At 56.2% G+C, this 26,107-nt stretch overlaps 1 protein-coding gene across 1 annotated transcript; it reads left to right on the top strand.

The window, feature by feature from the left end:
* Positions 1 to 360: 360 nt before the first annotated feature.
* On the top strand, positions 361 to 25,919 carry Qrich2 (glutamine rich 2). Its single transcript, XM_040750083.1, has 20 exons — positions 361 to 1,127; positions 1,234 to 1,326; positions 5,822 to 5,881; positions 6,237 to 6,347; positions 10,258 to 14,740; positions 15,172 to 15,257; positions 16,485 to 16,576; positions 17,087 to 17,201; positions 19,006 to 19,260; positions 20,588 to 20,710; positions 20,819 to 20,893; positions 21,016 to 21,180; positions 21,313 to 21,434; positions 22,104 to 22,169; positions 22,404 to 22,505; positions 22,925 to 23,125; positions 23,361 to 23,496; positions 24,111 to 24,198; positions 24,822 to 25,022; positions 25,692 to 25,919. The coding sequence occupies exons 1-20, from the start codon at positions 522 to 524 to the stop codon at positions 25,889 to 25,891; spliced, it is 7,380 nt and encodes a 2,459-aa protein (XP_040606017.1). The 5' UTR covers positions 361 to 521; the 3' UTR covers positions 25,892 to 25,919.
* Positions 25,920 to 26,107: the final 188 nt, after the last annotated feature.

The raw sequence follows: 26,107 nt of genomic DNA, 5'->3' as shown, positions 1-26,107 counted from the left end.
CCTCTGCCTCCCGAGTGCTGGGATTAAAGGTGTGCGCCACCAACGCCCCGCACCCCACCCCTGTAGTTTGTTTGTTTGTTTGTTTTTTGGTTTTGTTTTGGAGGCTGTCCTGGAACTCACTCGGTAGACCAGGCTGGCTGCGAACTCACAGAGATCCACCTGCCTCTGCCTCCCGAGTGCTGGGATTAAAGGTGTGCGCCACCAACGCCCGGCCCCCTGTAGTTTCCTGGGCTCGCAGGAAGGGCTGGCCCAGCCCTACCTAGTACGTTCTTAGAATCTCTGCAGCCCCCGCGCCTCAGCAACGCCGCGGCAGGCAAACCGTGCGCCCTCGCTCCAAACGTCCGCTGGCCGAGAGCCGGGCGGGCTAGGAAAGCGGAGCCCAGCGCTCCGCTTGGAGGCCACACGCCCACAAGCAGGGCCACCTGCTCAGAGCCCTGCTGGCCCCATAGACCTGCAAGGAGCGAGGGGCGCTTGGTCGCCCTTCCTCCTTGAGGCTCCCGGGGGTCCCAACAGAGCGCACGATGCCGCCTTCATTAGCAGCCGACAGGGTCACCCTCCGGGAGCTGGCCGACCTGGCGATCGGCACCCCAGAGGTGGGGGCGGTGAACTTCACGGCCCTGCACACACTGATAGTCGCCATGCTCAAGAGCCTCAACCTGCAAGAGGTGCTCATCGATTTCCACTACCCGTCGTCGGCTGAGCCCGGCCGCCCCGCTGAGGTGATCCGAAGCTCCTTCAGCACCCCGCACATGTCAGCCAGCAAAGAAAAGCAGGAGAAGCGCCGGAGTCTGGTGAGGCTGTCGGTGCCTCAGCAGACGCTGGAGAGCCAGGTGAAGGACCTGGGCAGCCAGGTCCAGGACCTCAGCAAGCACATGAAGAACATGGACAACAAGGTGCAGGGCATTGCCAAGCACGTGGAGTACATCTCCTCAGTCCCCGACCTCTTCCAGGACTTCCCCAGGTCGGAGGAGGAGGAGGTGACTCTGCTAACCCCGCTGATATCGCCCTCAAAGTCCACCAAGATCTATGAATCCGTGGAGATGCTGGAGAAGCCTGAGGCCACTGTACTCGGGACGCCCCCGCAGGTGACACAGCCAAGGCTCTCAAAGACTCAGAAAGAAATCAAGGTGGGTACCCCGGCCCTACAGAACCTGCGCTCCTGGGGCCGCCCTTCAGTCCTTAAGCTGATAGGGGTACTAGGCTGGCTCCACATGCTCCTGCTCTCCCTTGCAGCCCATAAATGTGCTCCAAGAACTCGTAGAAGACGTGAGAGTCCTGAAAGAAGCCCACCAGAAGATGCAGGAGTTCCCCGAGCCGACTACCCAGGTGAGGAAGGGACCACACCTCACAAGTGGGGTCACGTTGTGCCACGGCTCTCCTCCCTTGTCCTTTCTCTTTCTTCTTTTTTTTTTTTTTTAGTTTACTTGCTTATATATTCGTTTTTCTTTTTGGTTTTTCAAGACAGGGTTTCACTGTGTAGCCCTGGCTGTCCTGGAACTCGCTCTGTAGACCAGGCTGGCCTCGAACTCCCAGAGATCCGCCTGCCTCTGCCTCCTGAGTGCTGGGATTAAAGGTGTGTGCTATCACGGCCCGGCTCTTATTATGATTTGCTTATTTCTTTGTGCACGAGTTTGTTTAGCTTGTATGTGCGCCCACGTGCATGCAGTGCCTAAGCAGTCCAGAAGAAGGTGCCAACTCCCTGGAACTGGAATTACAGATGTTGGGAGCCACCACGGAGGTACCTCGGTCCCCTCCAAGAGCAGCTGGAGCTCTTACTTGCTGAGCCGTCTCTGCAGCCCTATCCAGTGTTTCCTAGAGCTGTTAATAACCCCCCATCACTTGGGGCTGGAGAGGTAGGTGGCTCAGCGGTTAAGAGCATTGGCTACTATTCCTGAGGACCTGGGTTCAACCCCAGCACCCACATGGCAACTCAAAACTGTCAAACTCCAGTTCCAGGATCTGACACCCATAAACAGACACTCATGCACATAAGATAAAAATAAATGAATCTTTAAAAAACCTGTCAAGATACCTGTAAAACCTAAAGTGACCTAGAGGGGCGCCGACATCACAGATTATTCCCTTTTTTGAAAGATTTATTTATTTTATGTATGCAGTGTTCTGCCTGCAGGCCAGGAGAGGGCGCCAGATCTCATTACAGATGGTTGTGAGTCACCATGTGGGTGCTGGGAATTGAACTCAGGTCCTCTGGAGGAGCAGTCAGTGCTCTTAACCACTGAGCCATCATCTCTCCAGCCCAACATCACAGAATACTCTTTTTTTAAAAATGTATTTATTTATTATGTATACAACATTCTGCCCCCCCATGTATGCCTGCACACCAGAAGAGGGCGCCAGATCTCATTACAGATGGTTGGGAGACACCATGTGGTTGCTGGGAATTGAACTCAGGACCTCTGGAAGAGCAGCCAGTGCTCTTAACCACTGAGCCATCTCTCCAGCCCCCATCACAGAATACTTTTTTTTTTTTTTTTTTTTTTGGTTTTTCGAGACAGGGTTTCTCTGTGGCTTTAGAGGCTGTCCTGGAACTAGCTCTAGTAGACCAGGCTGGCCTCGAACTCACAGAGATCCGCCTGCCTCTGCCTCCCAAGTGCTGGGATTAAAGGCGTGCGCCACCAACGCCCGGCTAGAATACTCTTAAAATGAATTCTCCTTAGAAATAGAGACTGGAGAGATGGCTTAGCAGTTAAGAGCCTGGCTATACCTCCAAAGGACCTGGGTTCAATTCCCAGCACCCACACGGCAGTTCACAAATGTATACCCCAGTTCCAGGATCTGACAGCCACACACAGACACACGCAGGCAAAACATCAACGCACATAAAAAAGTAAAATGAAAAAAGAATTTTTAAATAGCTGGGCATTGGTGGCGCATGCCTTTAATCCGAGCACTTGGGAGGCAGAGGCAGTCGGATCTCTGTGAGTTCAAGGCCAGCCTGATCTACAGAGTTAGTTCTAAAACAGCCAAAGCTACACAGAGAAACTCTGTCTCGAAAAACAAAAAAAAAACAAGCATGTGCACGCGCGCGCGTGCACACACACACGCACACACACAGAGGGGGGGGAGGAGGCAGATCTCTGTGAGTTTGAGGCCAGCCTGGTCTACAGAGCAAGTTCCAGGATTACATAGTGAGACCCTGTGTTTTAGTGAGTGTCCTGTTGCTGAGAAGAGGCACCATGACTTTCTCATAAAAGAAAGCATTTAATTGGGGCTTGTTTGCAGTTTCAGAGTTCAGTCAGGAGTGCATAGGGACAGAGTGTGCTACAGGAGAAGTAGCTGAGATTTCTACAACCAGCCCCACAGGCAGCGGGAGAATAGACACCAAATCCTTCTCAAATAGTGTGGCGTCCTGGACACTTGAACACACGAGCCTCTGGTTCTCATTCAAAGCACCGCACACGGCAAATTAGTGAAGACTGAGCAGGGAATGGCGGTTACTGCTTGTAATCCCCGGAGCACTTGGGAGGCTGCAGACTGAGGACTGCTGCAGATTCAAGGCCAGGCCGCGCAGCTTGCGGCCAGCCTGGGAGTGGAGGAGCGCTGGCCCTCTGCTTAACCTCCAGGGGGCAGCAAAAGAACGGGGACCACACACACACACACACACACACACACACACACACACACACACACACACACACACACACACACAGAGAACGAGGTGGGAGTCGGGAGATGTCGGGAGAAAGTTGGGATTGAGTGGTCCAGTTCTCAGAAGGAGAAATCACCACGCCCCAAACAAAGCGTCTTTATTAGGAACACCTGAACAAGGAGGCAGAGCTATGACAAACACGGAGGCAGGGTTAGCAACCGTGTCAGTTGGAGCAGTCTGCAGGGCAGCCATGTTCAGCTGTAAATATCCACGGAGAAGTGCTGTGGTGGGTGTCTCCTGCGCACAGGGACCAGCAAAGGGCTTTGCCATTGCCTGATGTGGGGCGTGGGGCATACTTTTGTCTTTTTTTTTTTTTTTTTTGGTTTTTCCAGACAGGGTTTCTCTGTATTGTTTTGGAGGCTGTCGGTCGGGAACTCACAGAGATCCGCCTGCCTCTGCCTCCCGAGTGCTGGGATTAAAGGCGTGCGCCACCACCGCCCGGCACCTTGGATTTTCTTGAGGGAGAAGTTTGTCCTAGTGGTCCCTCGTGTACACTGGCCTGTGATCACGAGGAGACACAAAGCAGACCCGCTCTGGCTGCGCTCTGGCTGGACACAGGCAGACCCATCTTCTACCACAGTAGGCCCTGCATGAAGGCGTGGGGCCATCAGGAAGAAAGGACAGACCCGCTCTGGCTGGACACAGGCAGACCCATCTTCTACCACAGTAGGCCCTGCATGAAGGCGTGGGGCCATCAGGAAGAAAGGACAGACCCGCTCTGGCTGGACACAGGCAGACCCATCTTCTACCACAGTAGGCCCTGCATGAAGGCGTGGGGCCATCAGGAAGAAAGGACAGACCCGCTCTGGCTGGACACAGGCAGACCCATCTTCTACCACAGTAGGCCCTGCATGAAGGCGTGGGGCCATCAGGAAGAAAGGACAGACCCGCTCTGGCTGGACACAGGCAGACCCATCTTCTACCACAGTAGGCCCTGCATGAAGGCGTGGGGCCATCAGGAAGAAAGGACAGACCCGCTCTGGCTGGACACAGGCAGACCCATCTTCTACCACAGTAGGCCCTGCATGAAGGCGTGGGGCCATCAGGAAGAAAGGACAGACCCGCTCTGGCTGGACACAGGCAGACCCATCTTCTACCACAGTAGGCCCTGCATGAAGGCGTGGGGCCATCAGGAAGAAAGGACAGACCCGCTCTGGCTGGACACAGGCAGACCCATCTTCTACCACAGTAGGCCCTGCATGAAGGCGTGGGGCCATCAGGAAGAAAGGACAGAGGGGCCCATAGGGAAATCGATGAAAACCAAAGAGGCCAAGCCCTGGGTGGGGTCTCTTAGCTTTTACCCCAGCCTGGGCATTGCAGAGGCCCAGGAACGCCCCACCTCTCATCTTTGCTCTGGGAAGCAAATCTCATTTCCTCTGTTGGTTTTGGGCTCCTCTGTGTAGCCCTGACTGTCCTGTGGAACTCAGTCTATAGACCAGCCTAGCCTCTCGAGCTCAGAGATTCGACTGCTGGTATTAAAGGTACATACCACCAACGCCTAGATTTTTTTTTTTGAAACGGCCTCCTTGTAGTCCAGCTGGTTTTGAATTTAACTGTGTAGCCAAGGCTGACCTTGGCCACCTGATCCTCTTAGCCACCTCCCAAGGACTGGGATAACAGGCCCGCAACACCACAACCGGCCTTTTCTAAACTTCAAGAGTCTTAGACCCTGGGGGTCAGCACAGGTTGTAAAGAACACCTGAAGTGCTGGTCACTTGCAGGGACCCCTGAGGGTTTTCTCCTCCCATGGCTCAGGCTGGCTCAGGCTGGCTCAGGCTGGCAGGATTGCTGAGAGACCTGATACTTGATTTTGGAGAGGCCAGCTGGGCCTTGTGCTATAGGGCTAGAAGCTTTTGGTCGTGGGTAGTGTGAGGTGACACCAGCAGTCTGGCTCCCACATGAGCACTGACTGGGCACACTGTCCCGTTAGTGCTCCTACCCACCGACCACGAAAAGAACTGGGAACCTGGCTTCACTTGCCAGGTAAAAGAGTCACACGCGTCTCACTTCGTTCTCCCAATGGCACCAAGGCAGTGTCCATGTGTGTGTCTGTGCACGTGCGTGCATGCGTGTGTGCGCATGCATGTGTGTGTGCATGTGTATGCAGGCAGGAGGGCTACGAGTGATGGTCCATTTCCAAACTGTTTGCAGGAGCTCCTTCAGCGCGTTAGTGAACTGGAGAAGGCCGTCAGAGACCGAGAGGAATACCTGGTAATAAGGAGAAGCCCCGGGGAAAGGGCCCTAGGGGGTAGGGGCTTCTCTTCAGCCTGGCTTCTCTCTGGGGCTGGTCCCATCCCAACCCCATGCCGGCATCTGTGTGCTTTGGGGGCAGGGGGTACAGGCAGTCAACCGCTAAGTGGCACCACATCCCGATAGAGGGGAGAGGCCTTGCCATCTCTGCTCAGGGCTCTACCCGGAGCTGACGGAGACGAAGCAGCCAATCCTGTCCCTGGGGCTGGCCACTGAAGGCCAGTGAGTCTGCCTGGGTCAGATCTGCAGGCCGCGTGGGTGTGTGCATCCATTGCTCACGCTCGCGTGTGTCTGTGTCCTGACCTGTTGCTGACAGGATCAGTTGAGTCGGAGGCTGAACCTGGTTCCGGCTGGTGAAGAAATCACAATGGTCACCTGGGAAGAGCTGGAACAAGCGATCACTGACGGCTGGAAGGCCTCAAGAGGGGTAAATAAACGGGTCCTGGGCAGTGGCGTTGCGTGGGGCCCCCCAGAGGACTTCCCTCATCGTTACCAATGCTCTGCATGCTCGGATTTGTGTCTTCATAACTCACTTTGTACATTCTGCATTGTGGACACATTTAAAAACGTTTCCCCCACCATGACACCCGACACGGGGGAACCAGACCAGCCCCTGGGTTGGAGAAGCACACCTTCGCACTCTCTCTGCCTATCGCCATCGAGTGCTGCCCCAGCTTAGAGTCCAAGCAGCAACTCAGAGGAGGGTCACTTTGTTCTCTGAGGCTCCGCCCACCTAGACCGTATGTCCGCGCCCACGATGCTGAGCCTGGCCAGGGGTGGTTTTCTTCCTGTCTCCAGGAAGTCTCCAGACTTCTTCACAGCCCACCCTGGAAAGCATTCCCTCCTTCACGCCAGGGTGGCCAGAGCTGGGCCCAGTGATCTAGCAAGAGGCCCCTGCTAATGTGTCTGTCCACCCTGAGGAGGCAGAGCTGACCACCACATGCTTGATCCACACCAAGAGTTCCAGGCCAGCCACGACTCCATAGTGATACCCTGTCTCAAAACTCTTAATTTAAAGAAAAAAAATGCCATCGGGGGTTCTCCACAGCGATCTGCAAAGTAAGACTTTTGTCTTTTGCCCTAACTTTAGCCTGCCAGACACCCAAAGCGTGGCATTTCACGGGCTTTTTGTTTGTTTTGGTTTTGGTTTTGGGTTTTTTTTTCTTTCTTTCTTTCTTTTTTTTTTTTTTTTTTTTTTTGTTTTGAGACAGGGCTTCTCTGTGTAACAGTCCTGGCTGTCTTGGAACTCGATCTGTAGACCAGGTTGGCCTCGAACTCACAGAGATCCGCCTGCCTCTGCCTCCGGAGTGCTGGGATTAAAGGTGTTCGTCACCACCGCCCGGCTTCCATAGCTAACTAGTGTGACTGGCTTTGCATTCTGCCCCTCAGTGGCTTTGTTAGATCATAAACAATGTGTCACCACTCGGCAGAGAGGTGTGTGCCTGTAACCCACGTTCTGAGGAGGGAGACATAAGAGAATCCTTGGGACGTGCTGGCCAGCCAGTCATGCTGAACTGGTGAGCTCACAGTTTCGTGAGAGACCCTGCCTCAAAAAGAGTAAGGAGAGGGACTGAGGAAGACACGTAGTGACCATCTCTGGCCTCCACAAACGTGCACACACACACACACACAGTCACCACAAGAAATGACCAGTAAATGATTTTGTTCCTACTTGTGCGTGCGTGTGTGCGTTCATGCATGCGTGTGTGTGTGTGTGTGTGTGTGTGTGTGTGTGTGTGTGTTTGAAACAGGGTTTCTCTGTGTAGCCCTGGCTGTCCTAGAACTTACTCTGTAGACCATGCTGGCCTCGAACTAAGAGACTCCCCCTGCCTTGGCCTCCTGGGTGCTAGGATTAAAGGCGTGTGCCACCACCACTCCTGGTCCTTCTCATAATCTTTTTGTTTTTTGAGACAGGGATTCTCTGTGTCCTGTCCTCCTCATAATCTTAAGGCATCCAAATTCCAAATCTCCCCAGAGCCTTTAAGCCAAAACTGGAGGAAGACCAAGATGAGCCCGTTCAGACTGAGGGTTGCCCCTGCTGTGCGTGATGGCTAGACTGCTGATGGGCCATTCCCATAGCAACTGCTCCGAATCTTTTTTTTTTTTTTTTTTTTTTTTTTTGGTTTTTTGAGACAGGGTTTCTCTGTGGCTTTGGAGGCTGTCCTGGAACTCGCTCTGTAGACCAGGCTGGCCTCAAACTCACAGAGATCTGCCTCCTCCCCCCCCCTCTGTGTGTGTGTGTGTGTGTGTGTGTGTGCACGCGCGCGCACATGCTTGTTTTTTTTTTGTTTTTCGAGACAGAGTTTCTCTGTGTAGCTTTGGCTGTTTTAAAACTAACTCTGTAGATCAGGCTGGCATTGAACTCACAGAGATCCGCCTGCCTCTGCCTCCCAAGTGCTGAGATTAAAGGCATGCGCCACCAACGCCCAGCCTGCTCCCGAATCTTGCAGTGTATATATATTTTTTTATAAGTGTGGCCCCCATACACTCATGTCTTTTTTTAAAGATTTTATTTATTTATTAATATGTATACAATGTTCTGCCTGCATGCCAGAAGAGGGTACCAGATCTCATTACAGATGGTTGTGAGCCACCATATGGTTGCTGGGAATTGAACTCAGGACCTCTGGAAGAGCAGCCAGTGCTCTTAACCTCTGAGCCATCTCTCCAGCCCTTGCAGTGTATATTGAAACTGTTAGAGACACTGTATTTTTTTCAATTTATTTATTTATTATGTATACAGTATTCTGTCTGCATGTATGTCCACAGACCAGAAGAGGGCACAGATCTCATTACAGATGGCTGTGAGCCACCATGTGGTTGCTGGGGATTGAACTCAGGACCCCTGGAAGACTAGTCAGTGCTCTTAACCTTTGAGCCGTCTCTCTGTATTCTTTAAACTGTAGTGGTTGGGGTTACAATTTATTCTGTGTGTCTGCATATGTGTATGGCTGTGTGCATTCCAAGACGCCTGTATGGACAACCTTAAAGAGGTGGTTTCCCTCCTTCTCCACAATGTGGGCCCCAGGGGTTGAACTCAGGTCAGGCTTGGTGGCAGGTGTCACCAGCTCCCCAGTGAATATATTGCAAACCAAGTGTAATTTTTCCCAGGGCTCTGCTCATTAGGCATCCTCAGAAAGACCTGGGTCTCATCTGCCCTTAGCAAAAATAGTTCCACCTGCCTAGGACTCTCTTTCCACAACCTCTGTAGCTGCTGTGTCCACTTTTCCAGGGTTTCACAGAATGTGTCCTTAGTGTCTGGAGTAAGTTCCAGCCCCCCCCCACTCCTCCCACAGAATGTCAACATCCTCACTCCAGAAGACCTCCAGTGTTACCTTCTAATGACAAAAGGGACTTTGTAGGTCTGATGATGAAGGATCTTGAAAGAGTCCCCTGGATCTTGGAGATAAGACATTACCACAAAGGTCTTCGTAAGAGGCAGGCAGGCTGAGAGTGGCTGTTTAATCCCAGTAAAATGGAAGGAAGGGCCTGGCGGTGGTGGCGCATGCCTTTAATCCCAGCACTCGGGAGGCAGAGGCAGGTGGATCTCTGTGAGTTCGAGGCCAGGCTAGACTGACAGCCTCCAAAACAATGCAGAGAAATCCTGTCTCGAAAAACAAACAAAACAAAACAAAAAAAAAAAGATGGAAGGAAGGTTGTAAAGTCAAGGGCGGCCAGGGGGTTGTCTTAAAAAGTCAATCCAGGGGCTGCGACTGTAGCTTGGTTGGTATAATGTTTGCTGAGCATGTATAAAATGCTGGGGTCAGTCCTCCGGGTGCTGATAAACGGGGTGTGGTAGTGCACAGCTGTAATCTCAGAACTCCAGAGGCGGAGGCAGGAGAATGAGAAGCTCAAGGCTTGCCTAGACTGCAGAGTGAGTTCAAGGCCAGTCTACACGATTTATGGAGATGGTGCCTCAGTATCAGAGTAAAACAAAGGGCTTAGAATATGGTTCAGCGGTAGAGGACCTCCCTAACATTTCCACAGCCCAGCATCGCAATACACTCACACACACACACACACACACACACACACACACACACACTCACACAAACATAACACAGATACAACAAACACACTCACACACACACAGACACACAAACATAACACACAGATACAACAAACACACACACATACTCACACACACAGACACACTCACACAAACATAACACACAGATACAACAAACACACTTACACACACACATACCACACTTGCACAGGGTTTCTTTTCTGCAAGGGTCTTAAGTCATCCCAGTCCAATACCCAAGATGGCTTGCCTTTCAGCTTTTCCTGCTTCTTACTGGTTGTAACCAATTTCCCTCCTCCTCTTTACCCAGAGCTCAGATTCATCAACAGCAACTTTTGGCAGGCGCAAAATGACGTCGTTGACATCAAATGACCTTTCCAGTGGAATGCTTTCCAAGGCCTCCGTGGCTGACCAGGCTCTGGGTTCCGTTGGTAGCCCAGAACAGATCTTAGCCAGCGGAGTAGGACGGTCCCCTGAAAGGGTCACTAGTGGGGATCAGAGCAGACCTAGTGTTGGACTTCGAGATCTGCACCTACGGCCCCGTGAGCCGTCCCAGGCCACATCAGAAACAGATGGCCGTAGTACCAGAGAGTCTGTAGCTTCCACAAGTCCAAGAAGAGACGAACAACAGCGTGTCCCACCTCAACAGGAATTGCTCACAGCCAGAGACCAGCAGGGCGGGCTGCCCACTAGTCAGGGCCAAGTATACCCAAAGCCAGATGATCGTGGGGCTGGAGCATTTGCCATGGATCAACCCGCGTTGTTATACCCTGGCCCTTACCCTCCTGCTGTGATACCCCTCACCATGGGTCAGCTTGGTGTACTGCCGCCGCCAGAAATGGATGACCAGGGATTGGTGCCTCTTGGCGTGGGCCAGAGTGGTGTGCTGTCACCATTGGCACCTGACAGGAGTCAATCAGGACTTGACAAAACCAGTACAGCTCAGCTTATTTCGGTCCCACTGAGTGCATATCAGCAAGGCATGATACTTCCTAGAACAGACCAACGTGGCACGGAACAGGCTGTCCTGTATGACAGTGGACTGGGACCATGGGCCATGGATAGGCAAGGGCTGATGCCACTTGGCGTAGATCAGCATGAATTTGTAGTGTTAGGCACAGGTCAGCAGGGACTGATCCTCCCCGGTGTGGATCAGCAGGGATTGGTAATGCCTGGCATAGATCAGCGTGCGTTCCCTCCATCTCTTCCAGATCAATACGGCTTGGTGTCACCCGGTTTGCTGCAAGTTAGCACTGACCAACCAGGTTCTGGACAGCCCAGGTTAGCAGCACCAGGCTTCACACATCCTGGTACAGAACAGCGTGGCTTGGTCCAGCCTGAAGCAGAGGAGCGTGGTGTTTTCCAGCCCGGTGTAGATCAGCGTGGCTTGGCGCAACCTGGTGTAGATCCCCATGTTTTAGTGAGGCCTGCTACAGATAGGCGTAGTTCAGAACCTGTTAGGTCAGATCGGCAGAGTCAGGTGCAGTCTGATGCAGATCGGCGTATTTCAGAACCCGTTGGGGCAGAACGGCAGAGTCTGGCACAGTCTGGGCCAAGTTGGCAAGGTTCAGCACGTCCTGGAGCAGATAGGCAGAGTTCAGCACAGCCAGGGGCAGATCAACGTGGCTTGGTACAACCTAGCACAGCTTGGGATGGTTTGGTACAGCCTGGCACAGACCAACATTTGGTACCTCCTGGTACACGCCAGCCTAGCTTGATTCAACCTGGTGTATACTCACCTGGTTTGGCACAACTTGGTACAGGTCAACAAGGTTTAGTGCCACCTGGCACAGGTCAGCCTGCATTGGTTCAACCGAGCATAGATCAGCGTGGCTGGGTACAGCCTGGTGCATTGCTGCCTGGTTTGGTACAACCTAGTGTAGATCAACACGGTCTGGTACCACTTGGAATGGATCGCCATGGATTGGTACAACCAAGCACAGTTCAGCATGGGCTGGTACGGCCAGATGCATATGCACCTGGGCTGGTGCAACTCGGTGCAGCTCAGGATAGTTCGGTACAACCTAGAATGGATCAGCGTGGTTTTGTGCAGCCTGGTGCAGAATGGAGTCTTGCACAGCCTGGTGTAGATCAGCTCAGTCTGGCACAACCCAGTGCAGCTTTACCTAGTGGTTGGGCACAGCCTGACACATACTCACCTGACTTGATCCAGCCTGGTGTAGTTCGACATGGTTTGGATCAGCCAAGAGCTGATCAGTACGGTTTTGTGCAGCCAGGTGCAGCACAACAGGGTTTGTCCCAACCTGGTAGAGGTCAGCAAGATCTGCTGCAACCTGGCATGGATCGACTTGATAGGATGCAACCTGGAGTGGGTCATAGTGGTTCAGTACAACTGGGTACAGGAGAGAGTAGCTTAGCCCAACCTGGCATGGATCAGCAGGGTTTGGAACAGCCTGGCATGGATCAACGTGATTTGGTGCAACCTGGTTTGGCACAACCTGGAGCACTTCAATATGGCTCAGTGCAACTTAGTGCAGCCCAGCATGACTTGGCACAGCCTATAGTATTCCAGAGTGGCTTGGTGCAGGCTGGCATGGACCAGTATGACTTGGTACAACCTAGGATGTATCAGTATGGTTTTGTGGAACCTGCAGCAATTCAACGTGGTTTGATGCAGCCTGGAACAGTTCAGCTTAGGCTGGTGCAGCCTGTCATAGATCAGCGTGGCTTAATGCAACCTGGCGTGGATCAGCGTGGCCTGGTGCAGCCTGGCGTGGATCAGCGTGGCCTGGTGCAGCCTGGCGTGGATCAGCGTGGCCTGGTGCAGCCTGGAGCGGATCAGCGTGGCCTGGTGCAGCCTGGAGCGGATCAGCGTGGCCTGGTGCAGCCTGGAGCGGATCAGCATGGCCCGGTACAGCCTGTCATAGATCAGCATGGCCTGGTGCAGCCTGTCATAGATCAGCATGGCCTGGTGCAACCTATAATGGATCAGGGTGGTCTGGTGCAGCCTGTCGTAGATCAGCGTGGTCTGGTGCAGCCTGTCATGGATCAGCGTGGTCTGGTGCAGACTATAGGGGTTCAGTCTAGGCTGGTGCAGCCTGTCATGGATCAGCGTGGTTTAATTCAGCCTATCGTGGATCAGCGTGGCCTGGTGCAGCCTGTCGTAGATCAGCGAGGCCTGGGGCAGCCTGTCATAGACCAGCGTGGCGTGGTGCAGACTGTAGGGGTTCAGCGTGGCCTGGGGCAGCCTGTCATAGATCAGCGTGGCCTGCTGCAGACTGTAGCAGTTCCGTCTAGGCTGGTGCAGCCTGTAGCAGACCAGCGTGGTTTAATGCAGCTGGGTGTGGATCAGCGTGGCCTAGCGCACCCTGGTGTGGATCAGCGTGGCCTGGTGCAGCGTGGCCTGGATCAGCGTGGCCTGGTGCAGCGCGGCCTGGTGCAGCCTGGCCTGGTGCAGCGCGGCCTGGTGCAGCCTGGCGTGGATCAGCGCGGCCTGGTGCAGCCTGGCGTGGATCAGCGCGGCCTGGTGCAGCCTGGCGTGGATCAGCGCGGCCTGGTGCAGCCTGGCGTGGATCAGCGCGGCCTGGTGCAGCCTGGCGTGGATCAGCGCGGCCTGGTGCAGCCTGGCGTGGATCAGCGCGGCCTGGTGCAGCCTGGCGTGGATCAGCGCGGCCTGGTGCAGCCTGGCGTGGATCAGCGCGGCCTGGTGCAGCCTGGCGTGGATCAGCGCGGCCTGGTGCAGCCTGGCGTGGATCAGCGTGGCTCTCTCCAGCTTGTGGAAGACTCACTGCAGCCTGGCATAGATCAGCGTGGCTCACTGCAGCCTGGGGCAGATCAGCCTAGGGCAGCTGGGCTTGCTATGATGCAGCCAGGAATAGTTCAGCCTGGTGCAGGCCCTCAAGGTTTGGCTCAGCCTGGTGCAGGCCCTCAAGGTTTGGCTCAGCCTGGTGCAGGCCCTCAAGGTTTGGCTCAGCCTGGTGCAGGACCTCATGGTTTGGCTCAGCCTGGTGCAGGACCTCATGGTTTGGCTCAGCCTGGTGCAGGACCTCATGGTTTGGCTCAGCCTGGTACAGGGCCTTATGACTTGGTTCAACCTGGTGCAGGGCCTTATGACTTGGTTCAGCCTGGTACAGGGCCTTATGACTTGGTTCAGCCTGGTACGTACATGCCTAGCTTGGCTCCACCTGGTGTACATCCTCCTGGTATTATTCAACCTGGCGCATATCCTCTTGGTTTGAGACAACCCATTACAAGTCAGCCAGACTTCATAGCACCAAGCACAGAGCTTCGTAGCTTTCCATCATGGCAGAGAGATACATATCGGCATCCTATGCTAACTCCTGAACAAGTACAAGGCCAAGTCAGGCAAGATATACTTTCTGCCATGGGGCATCAGGGCCCAGATCAACAAGTTCCAGATCTTCAAGGCTCCACAATCCCAGGTGGAGTTCCATATGATCAAATACGGGCTGCCCTGAATTACCCTGGCGCAGAACAGGCAGCTGACACATCTGGCCAGGCCATTTGGGATCCAAGCAGGAAACATACCTCAGTTCAATTTGAACGGGCTACCCCAGCGGGCCCAGACCAAGAAACCACTGACACCACCGCCAGGACACGAGAGTCCCTGAGCTTTCTCCAGCGAACCTCCTCGGGGAGTGAATCGCTGGAGAAACTGGCTCCAAGCTTCCCCATGGCCGTGGAGTCGTTTCGCCTGATAGGTGAGATCATCGGTATTTACGTGGAGCTGAAAGAGCACATGAAGGACCTGGAGGAGGAACTCGCCGGTCAGACCGACTTGGAGAAGATCCAGTACCTACTGACGGCCATGGGTGAGTAGCATTTGCCGCAGAGGGGGCGCCAAGCAAAACTTGGCATCATCCCTCCATCCCCCGAGCAGGGCACACTCCTACCCCACACCTGAGTCCACGCCCAGATGCAGCAGCCCTTGGGGAGGCCTGGGGAACAGCGGGGGGGGGGGGGGGAGGTATACTAAGGGAGGGGCAGAGCCTGGAGGTGAGGAGGGGGAGAGAGAGAGAGAGAGAGTTGCGGATGAAGCCTACCATTTGCCCAGTCACTGACTCCAGTGGCTGATGGATGGAAATGGCCGCTGCAGTGACTGAGTGACCCTCGACCAGCGGATCGGCACCGAGTAATCTTCCCACGTGGATCCCGGGGATCGATTCCTTATCGAGGGGGCTGGAGACGGGTGGGGAGACCAGTGGGAATCTCACGCCCTGACGGCAGCCTCTGTGTCCCACAGTCAAAAAGTCCATCCCTCAGGACCTGCAGGAGCAGATGAAGAGCCTGAGGTCCCTGAACAAGGAAGTTCGCCAGGACAAAGCCAGAGTGCGTGAGGGCAAATGAGACACCCGGCGGCCTCCGCTCGGCGGGTGCCCACAGCGCCGCCCCTTGCACGGCAGCTTAGGCACGCCCTTACTACCCAGTCACATAGAAAACACAACCCTATACCAGGCAGGAAGAGGGATACCCGGTGCCTTTAAAATATCAGCAGCCCTGGCCGGGTGGTGGGGGTGGCGCACACCTTTAATCCCAGCGCTCGAGAGGCAGAGGCAGGCGGATCTCTGTGAGTTTGAGACCAGCCTGGTTTACAGAGCGAGCTCCAAGACAGGCTCCAAAACAATACAGAGAAACCCTGTCTCAGAAAAATTATATATATATATGTATATATATATGTGTGTGTGTATGTATATGTATACGTGCATGTGTATGTATATGTGTATGTATATGTGTACGTATATGTATATGTATATGTATATGTATATATGTAGCCCAGTTAACATACATCTGATGGGAGACATTATTCTGTATGAGTTTCTCTTTATTGGTTGATGAATAAAACCCTGACTGGTCAGGCAGGGAGACAGGTAGGGCTAGGAGAGGAGGAGGAGGCTGAGGATTCTGGGAAACAGGCAGAGTGAGTCTGCCAGACAGAGTCTTGATGCTGCCGGAAGAGTAGCACCATTTCGGGCATTACTGCGTAAGCCACATCCTTGTGGCAATACATAGATTGATAGGAATGGGTTAATAAGGGCTGGAGAGATGGCTGAGTGGTCTAAGAGCACTGACTGCTCTTCCAGAGGTCCTGAGTTCAATTCCCAGCAACCACATGGTGGCTCACAACCACCTTGAATGAGATCTGGTGCCCTCTGCTGTCATGCAGGTAGAAGATTGTATACATAATAAATAAACAAAATATTTAAAAAAGAAATGGGTTAGTAATTAAGACAGAGCTAGCCAATAAGAAGCCCTAGTTACTGGCCAACAGCTTCATATTTAATACAGCATCTGTATGTTCATTTGGGGCTGACGCAGCTGTGGGAGCAGGCTGGCAGGAAAGAGTGCTTGTAACACACATCTGCTCCTTACATCACATGTGACAGCCTTGGAGCCCTACTGGGGACTCTTTAGAGATAGAGGCCATTGCAAGAGGCTGCTGGGTCTCCATTGCTAGTGGCTTCGTCCATGAGACAGAAGAGGGCTGGCTATCCTGAGGGCCACCTTGGGAACAGATACTCAGGTCTATCTGACACTCAGCCTCCTCTGTGCCCATAGCTGGAGAAGATACAGAAGCTGCTGGACAGTGACGGCTCCGGAGGAAAGGACATAAAACCCAGTCAGCTGAGCTTGCAGCTGGGCATCCTCAGGTGACACCCCCCCTCTCTGAGAAGCTGGTGTCCGTGACTGGCACCGTGGTTAAGGCCCAGGCATTAGTGGATTGTACCAACTCTTCAGGCTGCCCTGGTCCTTTCAAGATCTTGTAGGAGTTGCCCCACATTCCTCACGTTGGCACCAGGATGCTTCTTGCGGTGTCCCTCCTTGGGCTATGTCCCACCACAGGACCCCTTTGGGACCCCTGGACAGAGGCTCCTGGGGTTTTTGGGGGGTTGTTTTTTTTGGGGGGGCAAGACAGGGTTTCTCTGTGTAGCTTTTTGGAGCCTGTCCCAAAACTCACTCTTGTAGACCAGGCTGGTCTCGAACTCACAGAGATCCTCCCGCCTCTGCCTCCCGGGTGCCGGGATTAAAGGCGCGTGCCGCCACCACCAGGTTCCTCCTGGGGTTCCTACCCTGCTGTGTCTCCAACAGTCAGGCCTCTGCACTCCCGAGCAAAGGGTTCTGGGCGGGTGGCAGAAGCCGCTGTTGTCTGTACCTTGCAGAGTCACAGTGTCGGACATAGAGAAGGAGCTGTCTGAGCTGAGGGAGAGCCAAGAGCGGGGCAAGGCCGCCATGGAGAATTCCGTCTCGGAAGCCTCCCTTTACCTGCAGGAGCAGGTGAGTGGTCTGCGGCCCGCCGAGGCCCCAGGGCCCCCTCCCAGAGTCAGGCCGGGGTGGTCGGTAGGCAGCCTAGTCCTCACCAGCTGGAGAACAGCCCTGTTTGGGGTGGGGGGGAGCACGTGTGGAGTTACTCTGTGGTAAAATGCCTTGACCAAAGGCAACTTAGAGAAGGATAGGGCCCGTCATGGTGAGGGAGGCCTCACGCCCGGCCGGGAAAGGACAGCGGCCGGAGCAGGAAGCTAGCAGGCCACATTTCCACACGCACAAAGGAGGCAGCGAACTGTGGACCGCGCGGCGTTCGAATTCACGAGTCTCTGAGGGGCACTTTTCACCCAAAGCACTGCAGTACGGGTGGGGTTATTGACTGGAGCTAGAGTTGGAGGTCACTGTGAGCCACCGTGTGGGTGCTGGGGCCCCCTACCCCACAGGATCCCGCCCCCACCCCCTGCACCACAGGACCCCCGCCCCCACCCCCTGCACCACAGGACCCCCGCCCCCACCCCCTGCACCACAGGACCCCCGCCCCCCACCCCCTGCACCACAGGACCCCTCACCCCCCACCCCCGCCTCCTTCGCAGCCCTTTTTTGTTTCCTCTTTGCAGTGCTGGAATGGAACCCAGGCTCCTAGGCAAGCATTCCATACCTGGGCTCCTGGCACCCTAAGCCTCCTTTCTAGAAGGTTCCGGCCTTCTGTCCCGCCTGCACTACCAGGCTCTGGCTACCCGGGCTCCCTGCCTTTCTCCAAACACTCCCGTTGTTCTTTCCAAAACATCCTCCTGGCCCTAGTGTCCCAGGGATCCGCTCTTTACTCTTGAAGGCTCCACCGAGCCGGCCAGCTTCTCTCTGAGGACCAACTCCGAGAGATAAGCGTGCGTGCCTTCATCCGCCCTGGAAGCCCTCTGCCGCTCTGGCCTTAGCTCAGGACCCTTCCTTGGGAGGCTGAGGACGGCTGCCTCAGGCCAGAGCAGAAGGGCAGCGTGTTGCCCGTGGGCCTGCAGAGGGCTGGAGAGAGAGCCCCCGGTTCAGGGGCAGACAGCTCCCTCTGACTTCCTGGGCCTGGCTTTGAACACGGGTGCCGACCTTTCCCCTCACCCCTCCCGGCTGTGCACGCCACGCCGCCCTTCCCTTGGGTCCTCTCACAGAGTCTCAGATGCGTCTATTTGGTGTCACCGCCCGTTAGGAAGGGGATGGCAGCTCCCTCAACAGGTCTAGGCTGGTTGCTCTTGAGTCCAGCTGGCCGCCCAGGACCCATCATTGGTGGTGACAAGCTAAGACCTTGGGGAGAAGAGGCAAACAGGAAGGCCAGGCTGAGCGGCTCTCCCTGGAGCGGACTTGCACCTTGGGACCCTGAGAGATGCATGTAGCTGTATTTGCGATTCTCACGCGCCTTTACTGTCAAGGGTTTCCACCCTGAGTGAGAGAGAGAGAGAGAGAGAAAGAGAGAGAGAGAGAGAGCATGTAAAACCCCCAGTGTTGAAAGACCACTGGGCCATCAGAGCTCTGTGAGAACACCCTTTCAGGATTTAGCTACAGAAGCTGTGCCCTTACGCTGGGCCCACAGACTGGCTGGAGAAACCCGGTCAAACACAGGTGCTTCCTCTGTCACTAGACGCTGCCTGCTGGCAGAAAAAGGCATTTGAAAAACTATTTGATGGGTGGAGCCTAACTGTCGACTGTGAGGTGCCAAGGGGGCGGCGGCTGTCCTGCGTCACGTCTGGGGAGAGGCAGAATGTGCCACACTAGTGGTTAGACGTGGCCCTGACCTACCTGCCTGCCTGCTTCATGCCTGCCCTGCATCCAGCTGGACAAGCTCAGGACCATTATCGAGAGCATGCTGAGCTCCTCCTCCACGCTGCTGTCCATGAGCATAACCCCGCACAAGTCCGCAAGTGCAATGGTGCCCGGCCAGATGGACCCTGAGGCCACCTGTCCAGCCTGCAGTCTGGATGTAAGCCACCAAGTCAGCCTGCTGGTTCAGCGCTACGAGCAGCTTCAGGACATGGTCAGCGGTCTGGCTGCCTCCAGGCCCTCCAAGAAGGCCAAGCTGCAGAGCCAGGCGAGTCTGCTCAGCTCCCTCACAGGGTGACAGGGGCTGCCTTCCCAGGGGCCCCACAGGAGCCTGTGTGAGAGCTTGAGGGTCAGGTCCCCACAGTGAAGCCCCTTGGCCAGATCCCACAGAAGGCCTTGTTCCTTAGACAGGTCACACCCAAGGCGGCAGCAGCAGGGCTGGCTTCGGCGACAGCAGAGCACCGGAAGGGTGTGCTTACCGGGTGGAACGACACTGGCTGACCAAAGGGTGGGACAGTGCCTGTAGGGAACGCAGGGCACAGCTCCCCTCGATCGCCTGGGTTCCCAACACTTTCTAGCCTTCCCCTGCGGGGAAAGCTTGTGGCTGGGGTGGCGGTCACCACCAGATGCTAGTTTCTGCTCTCGGACTTGGGGATTCACACAGAGTTGATGGTTGCCCACACCTCACCCCCTCAGGGACCATAGGACAACACGGCACATCTGAGCCTCGGTCACCTCCCTGGCGACTCCAAAGGCCACTGATGCCAATCTATCTGCATGGGGAGGATTGGTGACTATGTCCAGTTGAGGGACACAAGTGTTAGCGAATGCCACTGGGGAAAACCAGAATGGCTTGGAAGGGAGCATATGTGTTGGGTGACATGTAGTGGCATCTCGCCTTGCCAGGAATTTCATGAAAAAACACCATGTGAATAGCAAAGGTTTAAAAAAGGAGACTTTTCAGCCGGGCGGTGGTGGCGCATGCCTTTAATCCCAGCACTCAGGAGGCAGAGGCAGGCGGATCCCTGTGAATTCGAGGCCGGGCTGGACCTACAGCCTCCAAAACAATACAGAGAAACCCTGTCTTGTAAAACCAAAATAAATAAATAATAAAAATAAAAAAGGACTTTTCCATCACTGACAAGGCAAGATGCCGCTACAATGATGGTTTTGTCTAACATGTATGGGCTTATTGAGTGCACACACACACACACACACACAAACGCATGCACACACATGTGTACATATCACAGCACACTTGCATAAGTCAGAGGACAAGTTGCGGGAGGGTCGGTTCTTTCTGTCCGTGAGGTCCTGGAGATTGAAGACAAGTCGCCAGGCTTAGTAACGAACACGTTGACATGTGGGGCTGTCTCCCAAGCTTTGCCCTTGTCAGTTAAGAGTCTGACTACATGGCCCAGCCTGTTCTGGGACTTCCAATCTCGCTCAGCTCCCTGAGCACTGGGACGACAGGCAGTGCCACGCCTGGCTTTTGGTTGTGGTACTAGAGGCAGTCCACTGCTTATGGGGACTCAAGGGGATTGCCTGTGAGGTGGCCCAGCGGCCTCCCAAGAGCCTCCCTGCCCCTGCTGCAGGATGAGGAGCTGCTGGGCCACGTGCAGAGTGCCATCCTCCAAGTGCAGGGCGACTGTGAGAAGCTCAACATCACTACCAGCAACCTCATCGAGGACCATCGGCAGAAGCAGAAAGACATTGACGTGAGCAGCCCCAGGGCGCCTGGGGTGGAGATGGGGCTCACCCAGCCCGGCCACCCCTGCCACTCAGCATTGCCGACCCCTCATTTCCTCTGTTCTGTGGGTCCCCAGGTGCTGTACCAGGGCATAGAGAGGCTGGAGAAGGAAAAGGCTGACCGGGACCGCCTGGAGCTGGAGATTGACGTAGTGAGCACCAGACCCCAGGAGTCCCCTCTGGCCCCCTCCCCCGGCCAGGGTCAGGGCAGGGGTGGGGGTATGGAGCCAATGGGGAGGGACACGCCTACCCCCACGCTGGTCCTCTCGTGCAGAAAGCAGACAAGAGCGCTCTGGCATCCAAAGTGAGCCGGATCCAATTTGACGCCACCACAGAGCAGCTGAATCACATGATGCAGGAACTGGTAGCCAAGATGAGTGGACAGGAGCAGGACTGGCAGAAACTTCTGGACAAGCTCCTGGCAGAGATGGACAGCAAGGTGAGGGCGGGGGAAGATGCAGGGCGGGGCTGGGCTGCTCGCCCTGCCGTCAGACAACGGCACTCCCTCCGAGGCTAGGCCCCTCCCCCCATCGACCTGCCACCTTAAGCTCACCTGGCGCCCGTCCCCCAGCTGGACCGCCTGGAGCTGGACCCAGTGAAGCAGATGCTGGAGGATCGCTGGAAGTCGCTGAGGCAGCAGCTCAAAGAGCGCTCCCCGCTCTACCAGGCAGACGAGGCAGCTGCCATGCGGAGGTGAGGCCAGGAAGACAGTGGGGAACCCGCGGGTGGCAAGCTGGGCAGGCCCCGCCCCGCCCCCGCCCCCGAGTCAGCGCTGTCAATCAGGCTTTAGCGGGGACTGGTGGTGCACACCTTTAATCTCAGCACTGAGAGGCAGAGGCAGGCGGACCTCTGTGAGTTCGAGGCCAGCCTGGTCCACAGAGCGAGTTCCAGGACAGCCAGGGCTGCTACACAGAGAAAGAGAGAGACTGTATCTTGAAACCTCCTCCCCAAAAGTTGGCAGGCCCTTCAGATAATGGTGGAGAAAGGCAGGAGGGAGGTGCAAGGCCCTTGGGGTTGGGTTGTGCTACACTTGGGGGGTGACCAAGATGACCCTTGGGGACCTGGGTAGGGAAATCCCACTTGTGGCCGCCAGGGGGCACTAGAGGCATACACAAGGTACTGAGTTGGCCCGCTGCTCCAGGGTGTGGAGGGGGACGGTTAAGAGCCAGCAGGGGAATGCCAGAAAGAAGCAGGGCAGGATCTGTCACCTCACCCCGCGGCCTGACCTGCCAGCGGGCCCATCCTACAGGGGGCAGACTGTGGGTGTCACCTGCTCTGCTCCATCCTTGGGTCTCACCTGCTCTGCTCCATCCTACAGGGGGCAAACTCTGTGGGTCTCACCTGCTATTCCATCCCTGACAGGCAGCTGCTGGCTCATTTCCACTGCTTGTCCTGTGACCGTCCCTTGGAGACTTCTGTGACGGGACAGTGAGTGCCCACACCTTGCCCGCAGCACTGGTGGGAGGGAGCAGGCAGCCCAGCCGGGGGGGGGGTTGTCTCCCTGTCCCCGCTCATCCTAACCTCTTGTCCTGGGTCCCCTTCTGTCCCTGGTCCTTCCTAGGGGCCCACCCACGCTGAGCACTTAGGAATGGCCTTTAGACGGTGTTGCTGAATGGTGGGATTTCTCACACCCTCCCCTCCCCTCCTCCTGTCCCCACCCAGGGTCCTATCCATGACCCCTATAGTTCCCAGCATGCCAGGCCACCGTTCCATCCGGCCTTACACGGTGTTTGAGCTGGAGCAGGTCCGACAGCAGAGCCGCAAGTAAAAGACAGTTTGGTGCTGGGCGGGGCAGGGGAGGGGCGGGAAGGGGACCAAGATGGCTCCAGAGGGCACTGTGGGAGGCCGAGGGTCTCTGCCCAGGATCAGGACGGGGGCCACTAGATTGACTTTCTTGTTTGGTATTTGAATTTTTTTGTTACACTTCATGTATTTGTTTTGTGGGGGAAGAGGGCTTTTGAGTCTAGGGGAAGCCTTCCCTAGCAAGTGTGGTCCCTCCAGGGTCTCTGAGAGCTGCCCGGTGACCCTCAGCCCTCAGTCAAGGGCCCATGGCGTGGGCCTCTAGCCCAGTTCACCCAGGGCCCTGCAGAACAGGGAGGGTGCTGGAGCCAGAGGAGGTGCCTGTGGGGCTCCGTCTGGCCCTGAGCTGACCTCTGTCTGCCCTCTGGCCCCCGGTCCCACAGCCTGAAGCTGGGCGGCAGCTTCTCTCGGGGTGACCTGTCACAGATGGAGAGGAGCGTGGGGCGCCTGCGCAGCATGCACTCCAAGATGCTCATGGACATCGAGAAGGTGCAGATCCACTTTGGGGGCTCGGTGAAGGCCAGCAGCCAGATGATCCGAGAGCTGCTGCATGCCCAGTGCCTCAGCCACCCGTGCTACAAACGGTAGGACGACAGGCCAGGGACCCACGCCTCCCTGGTGACCGAGTTTGGCCTAGGTCACCCGCCCAGGGTGCAAGAGCAATGGCACCACATTGCCCGGGTGGGTAGCAGTGGGGGTGGGGTGAAGGGTGAGCTCGAGTGTACGAGTGTGTGTCTAAGAGTGGTCGCACGCATGGCGTGTGGTGTGCGTGGCCACCCTCCTGGTGACTCAAAGCGACTCCCTGTCTCTGCATCCCAGGGGGCTAGAGACCGCAGATTACACCTACTCAACTGTGCCCCGGCGCTGTGGGGGCAGCCACACCCTCACCTACCCTTACCGCAGAAACCGCCCACAGCACCTGTCCCCGCTGGAGGAGATCCAGATTACCATGAAGGTGTGCCGGGAGCCACGGGGAGGAGAGCCCTGCCGCACCCCTTCTGGAGAACCGCCTGGCCCTCTGCCCTGAGCCCCCTCTGCCTTCTTCCCTTCCTGGCTGTCCTGGGAGTGGCTGGCCAAACCATCCCCCGGCCTCGGTTCACTTTTTGAGACATGGTCTTCTCACCAAGTTGCTCAGGCAGGACTTGAACTCAATGACAGATCCTTCTGCCCCAGCCTCCCTAAGTAGCTAGGATGTACGGTTCCTCCCCGGCTCCAGCCCCAGGCTCTCTGCTGGGTAGGATGTCACCCTTCCACCCGCCTCCCAGACACCACACCACAGCTCCCACGATGGGCAGGCCTCGGGACGCTGCCCTATCCTCCCCTCCCTGCGCCTTGCGCTCAGCCCAGACTCGGCATGCTTTTTATAGTCCTGGCTGGACTGGCACTGGCTTTAACTCCCAGACTGGCTTTGAGGTCAGCGGGAAGCCTGCCGCCCCAGTCTCCCCAAAGCCAGTCTTGCAGGCAAGTGCCCCAGGCCTCGGGTCCCAGGGAGGGCACCGAGCACTGCAAGCCTTCCTGGAGGACACTCGGGATGTTACAATAGTAATGGCCATGCACGTCCCTCCGTAGCACGATGAGGTTGATATCTTGGGCCTCGATGGACACATCTACAAGGGACGGATGGACACAAGGCTGCCAGGCATCCTAGGGAAAGACGGTGAGTGCCCAGACCGCCTCGAGCTCCTGCGGGTTCCTGTTTGGATTCCAAAGGACATTGGTCTCTCTTGATACAGGCATGTCTTGGGCCCCTGGGCCCCAAGCACTTTCTCCTCCCCGATGCCAGGTGGCTGTTTTCCGCTGGACAGCGGCAGCCGGACCCAGCCAGTCGCCCAACAGTGGCTCTGTCCTTTCTAGCTGGCCTTCACCCGCCCACCCACCACGGCAGACCGCTCCTGTGTCCGTCCAGTTCCCTGTATCAACGCGGCCAAGCCCTAGCTCACTTTTCAACCCGGCAGCGGGCCGCTATCTGACTCCAACACCAAGGCTCCCTGAAGGCCCACTTTAGTTCATACCAGAAGTGTACGGCTGACCCTTCCCATCATGCCTTGAGCCTTTCCCTGTTGGCTCCTTCCTGAACTCAGAACTCACTCAACCCCTGCACCAGGCTGATGTGTGCAAGTCCTCAGAGAACCTAGGTGGGTGGGTGCATGGATGGACGGACTGACAGGCGGGCAGATGCGTAGATGACCCAAGGGCTTCCCAGGAGCGTGGCCACCCCAGCTGGCTCCTCATCCCCACAGCCCTGGCTCGGTGCTGACCCTCCTCTCCTGCCGTTCTCAGCCCCAGGAATGGCAAAGCCCAAGTCCAAGCAGCTGCAGCAGCTCCAGCAGTTGCAGCAGCTGCAGCAGCTCCAGCAGTTGCAGCAGATGCAGCAGGCCCAGCATGCCCGGCCCCACACGCACAGGCAGCCATCCCTGGGCAACAACAGCCTGCCGCCCTCTCGGCCTCAGAGTGCACAGATGATGGCAGACAGCACCTCAGGTAGCTTCCTCTGGCAGCCTGGACACTAGGCCCAGGCCTTCCCTGGAGACAGCAGGGCCAGGGAGCTGCGGGATGGGGCGGGGGGGTGGAGCCCGGTTGCTGGGTGTTAGCACGCGCCAGGTCTGTGAGGTGAACGCTGTCGCCGTCCTACTCCACACCAGAGGACAGAGGGACAGACATGCACCCAGCTCTGTGGCTCAGACACACCAACGCTCTAAGAGCCGGGCTGTGGGCCCAGGCGTGACCACCACCACCACCGCCGCCCCTGCCCCTGTGACCCTAGCCTGTAGGCGTCCTCTGGCCTGGAAAGGCCATAGGGTTCCTGGTCTCCCCTGAGAAGCTAGGACAGACAGACAGTCAAGGGGCTACCACAGGAGGCCTGTATGGTCTTTGCCAGAATGTGAGGCTCGAACCCAGGCGACTAAGCCAATCTCCCCCCTCATCTGTCGTGTGTGTGTGTGTGTGTGTGTGTGTGTGTGTGTGTGTGTGTGTGTGTGTACAAGATCAGCACTCCTAAGAGGCAGGGAGGCCTGCGAGCAGCCCGCGCACACGTGAGCACGCGTGCATGCACACACACACACACACACACGGTAGTCTTGGGTAAGCTAGAGGGGACCCTGGTGGGTGTGGGGACCAGGCAGAACAAGCTGAGGCCCCCCTGTCTTGCAGTTTCTTCAGGACAGAAGAAGGACAGACCCATCTCCTCCGAGGGGCGTCTCTCGCAGTTGAATGTGGCGCCCCCATCGGGCTCCGCAGAGATGGCGGGTCTGCCGGGCGGCCCGTCTGGGCTGAATGTACACATGGATGTGTCTCCCAGGGAGGGGATGGAGGAGCCCACCCGGGGACCCAGGTCCACCACTGCTCACTAGAGATATAAATCAAAGGTTTAAAAAAGGAGTTTGGAGTTTGTGTGCCAGGAGACTCCCCTGCTGTCCTGCTTCAGACAGAGCGAGCTGGGGGTGGGGGTACCTGCCAGTGGCCAAGCAGCCCTGGCTTCCAGGCCCCCTGCACGTCTGCAGGGCAGGCTGTTCCCTGGACAGCGGGTCCAGCTTCTGGCTGCAGAGCTAAACTCAAGTCCCACTAAG

The sequence above is a fragment of the Mesocricetus auratus genome, unplaced genomic scaffold (genome assembly GCF_017639785.1).
Source record: "Mesocricetus auratus isolate SY011 unplaced genomic scaffold, BCM_Maur_2.0 Super-Scaffold_100007, whole genome shotgun sequence".
NCBI lineage: Eukaryota > Metazoa > Chordata > Mammalia > Rodentia > Cricetidae > Mesocricetus > Mesocricetus auratus.
The sequence above is the reverse complement of the archived record's forward strand: the minus strand, read 5'-3'. Positions and strand labels throughout refer to the sequence as shown.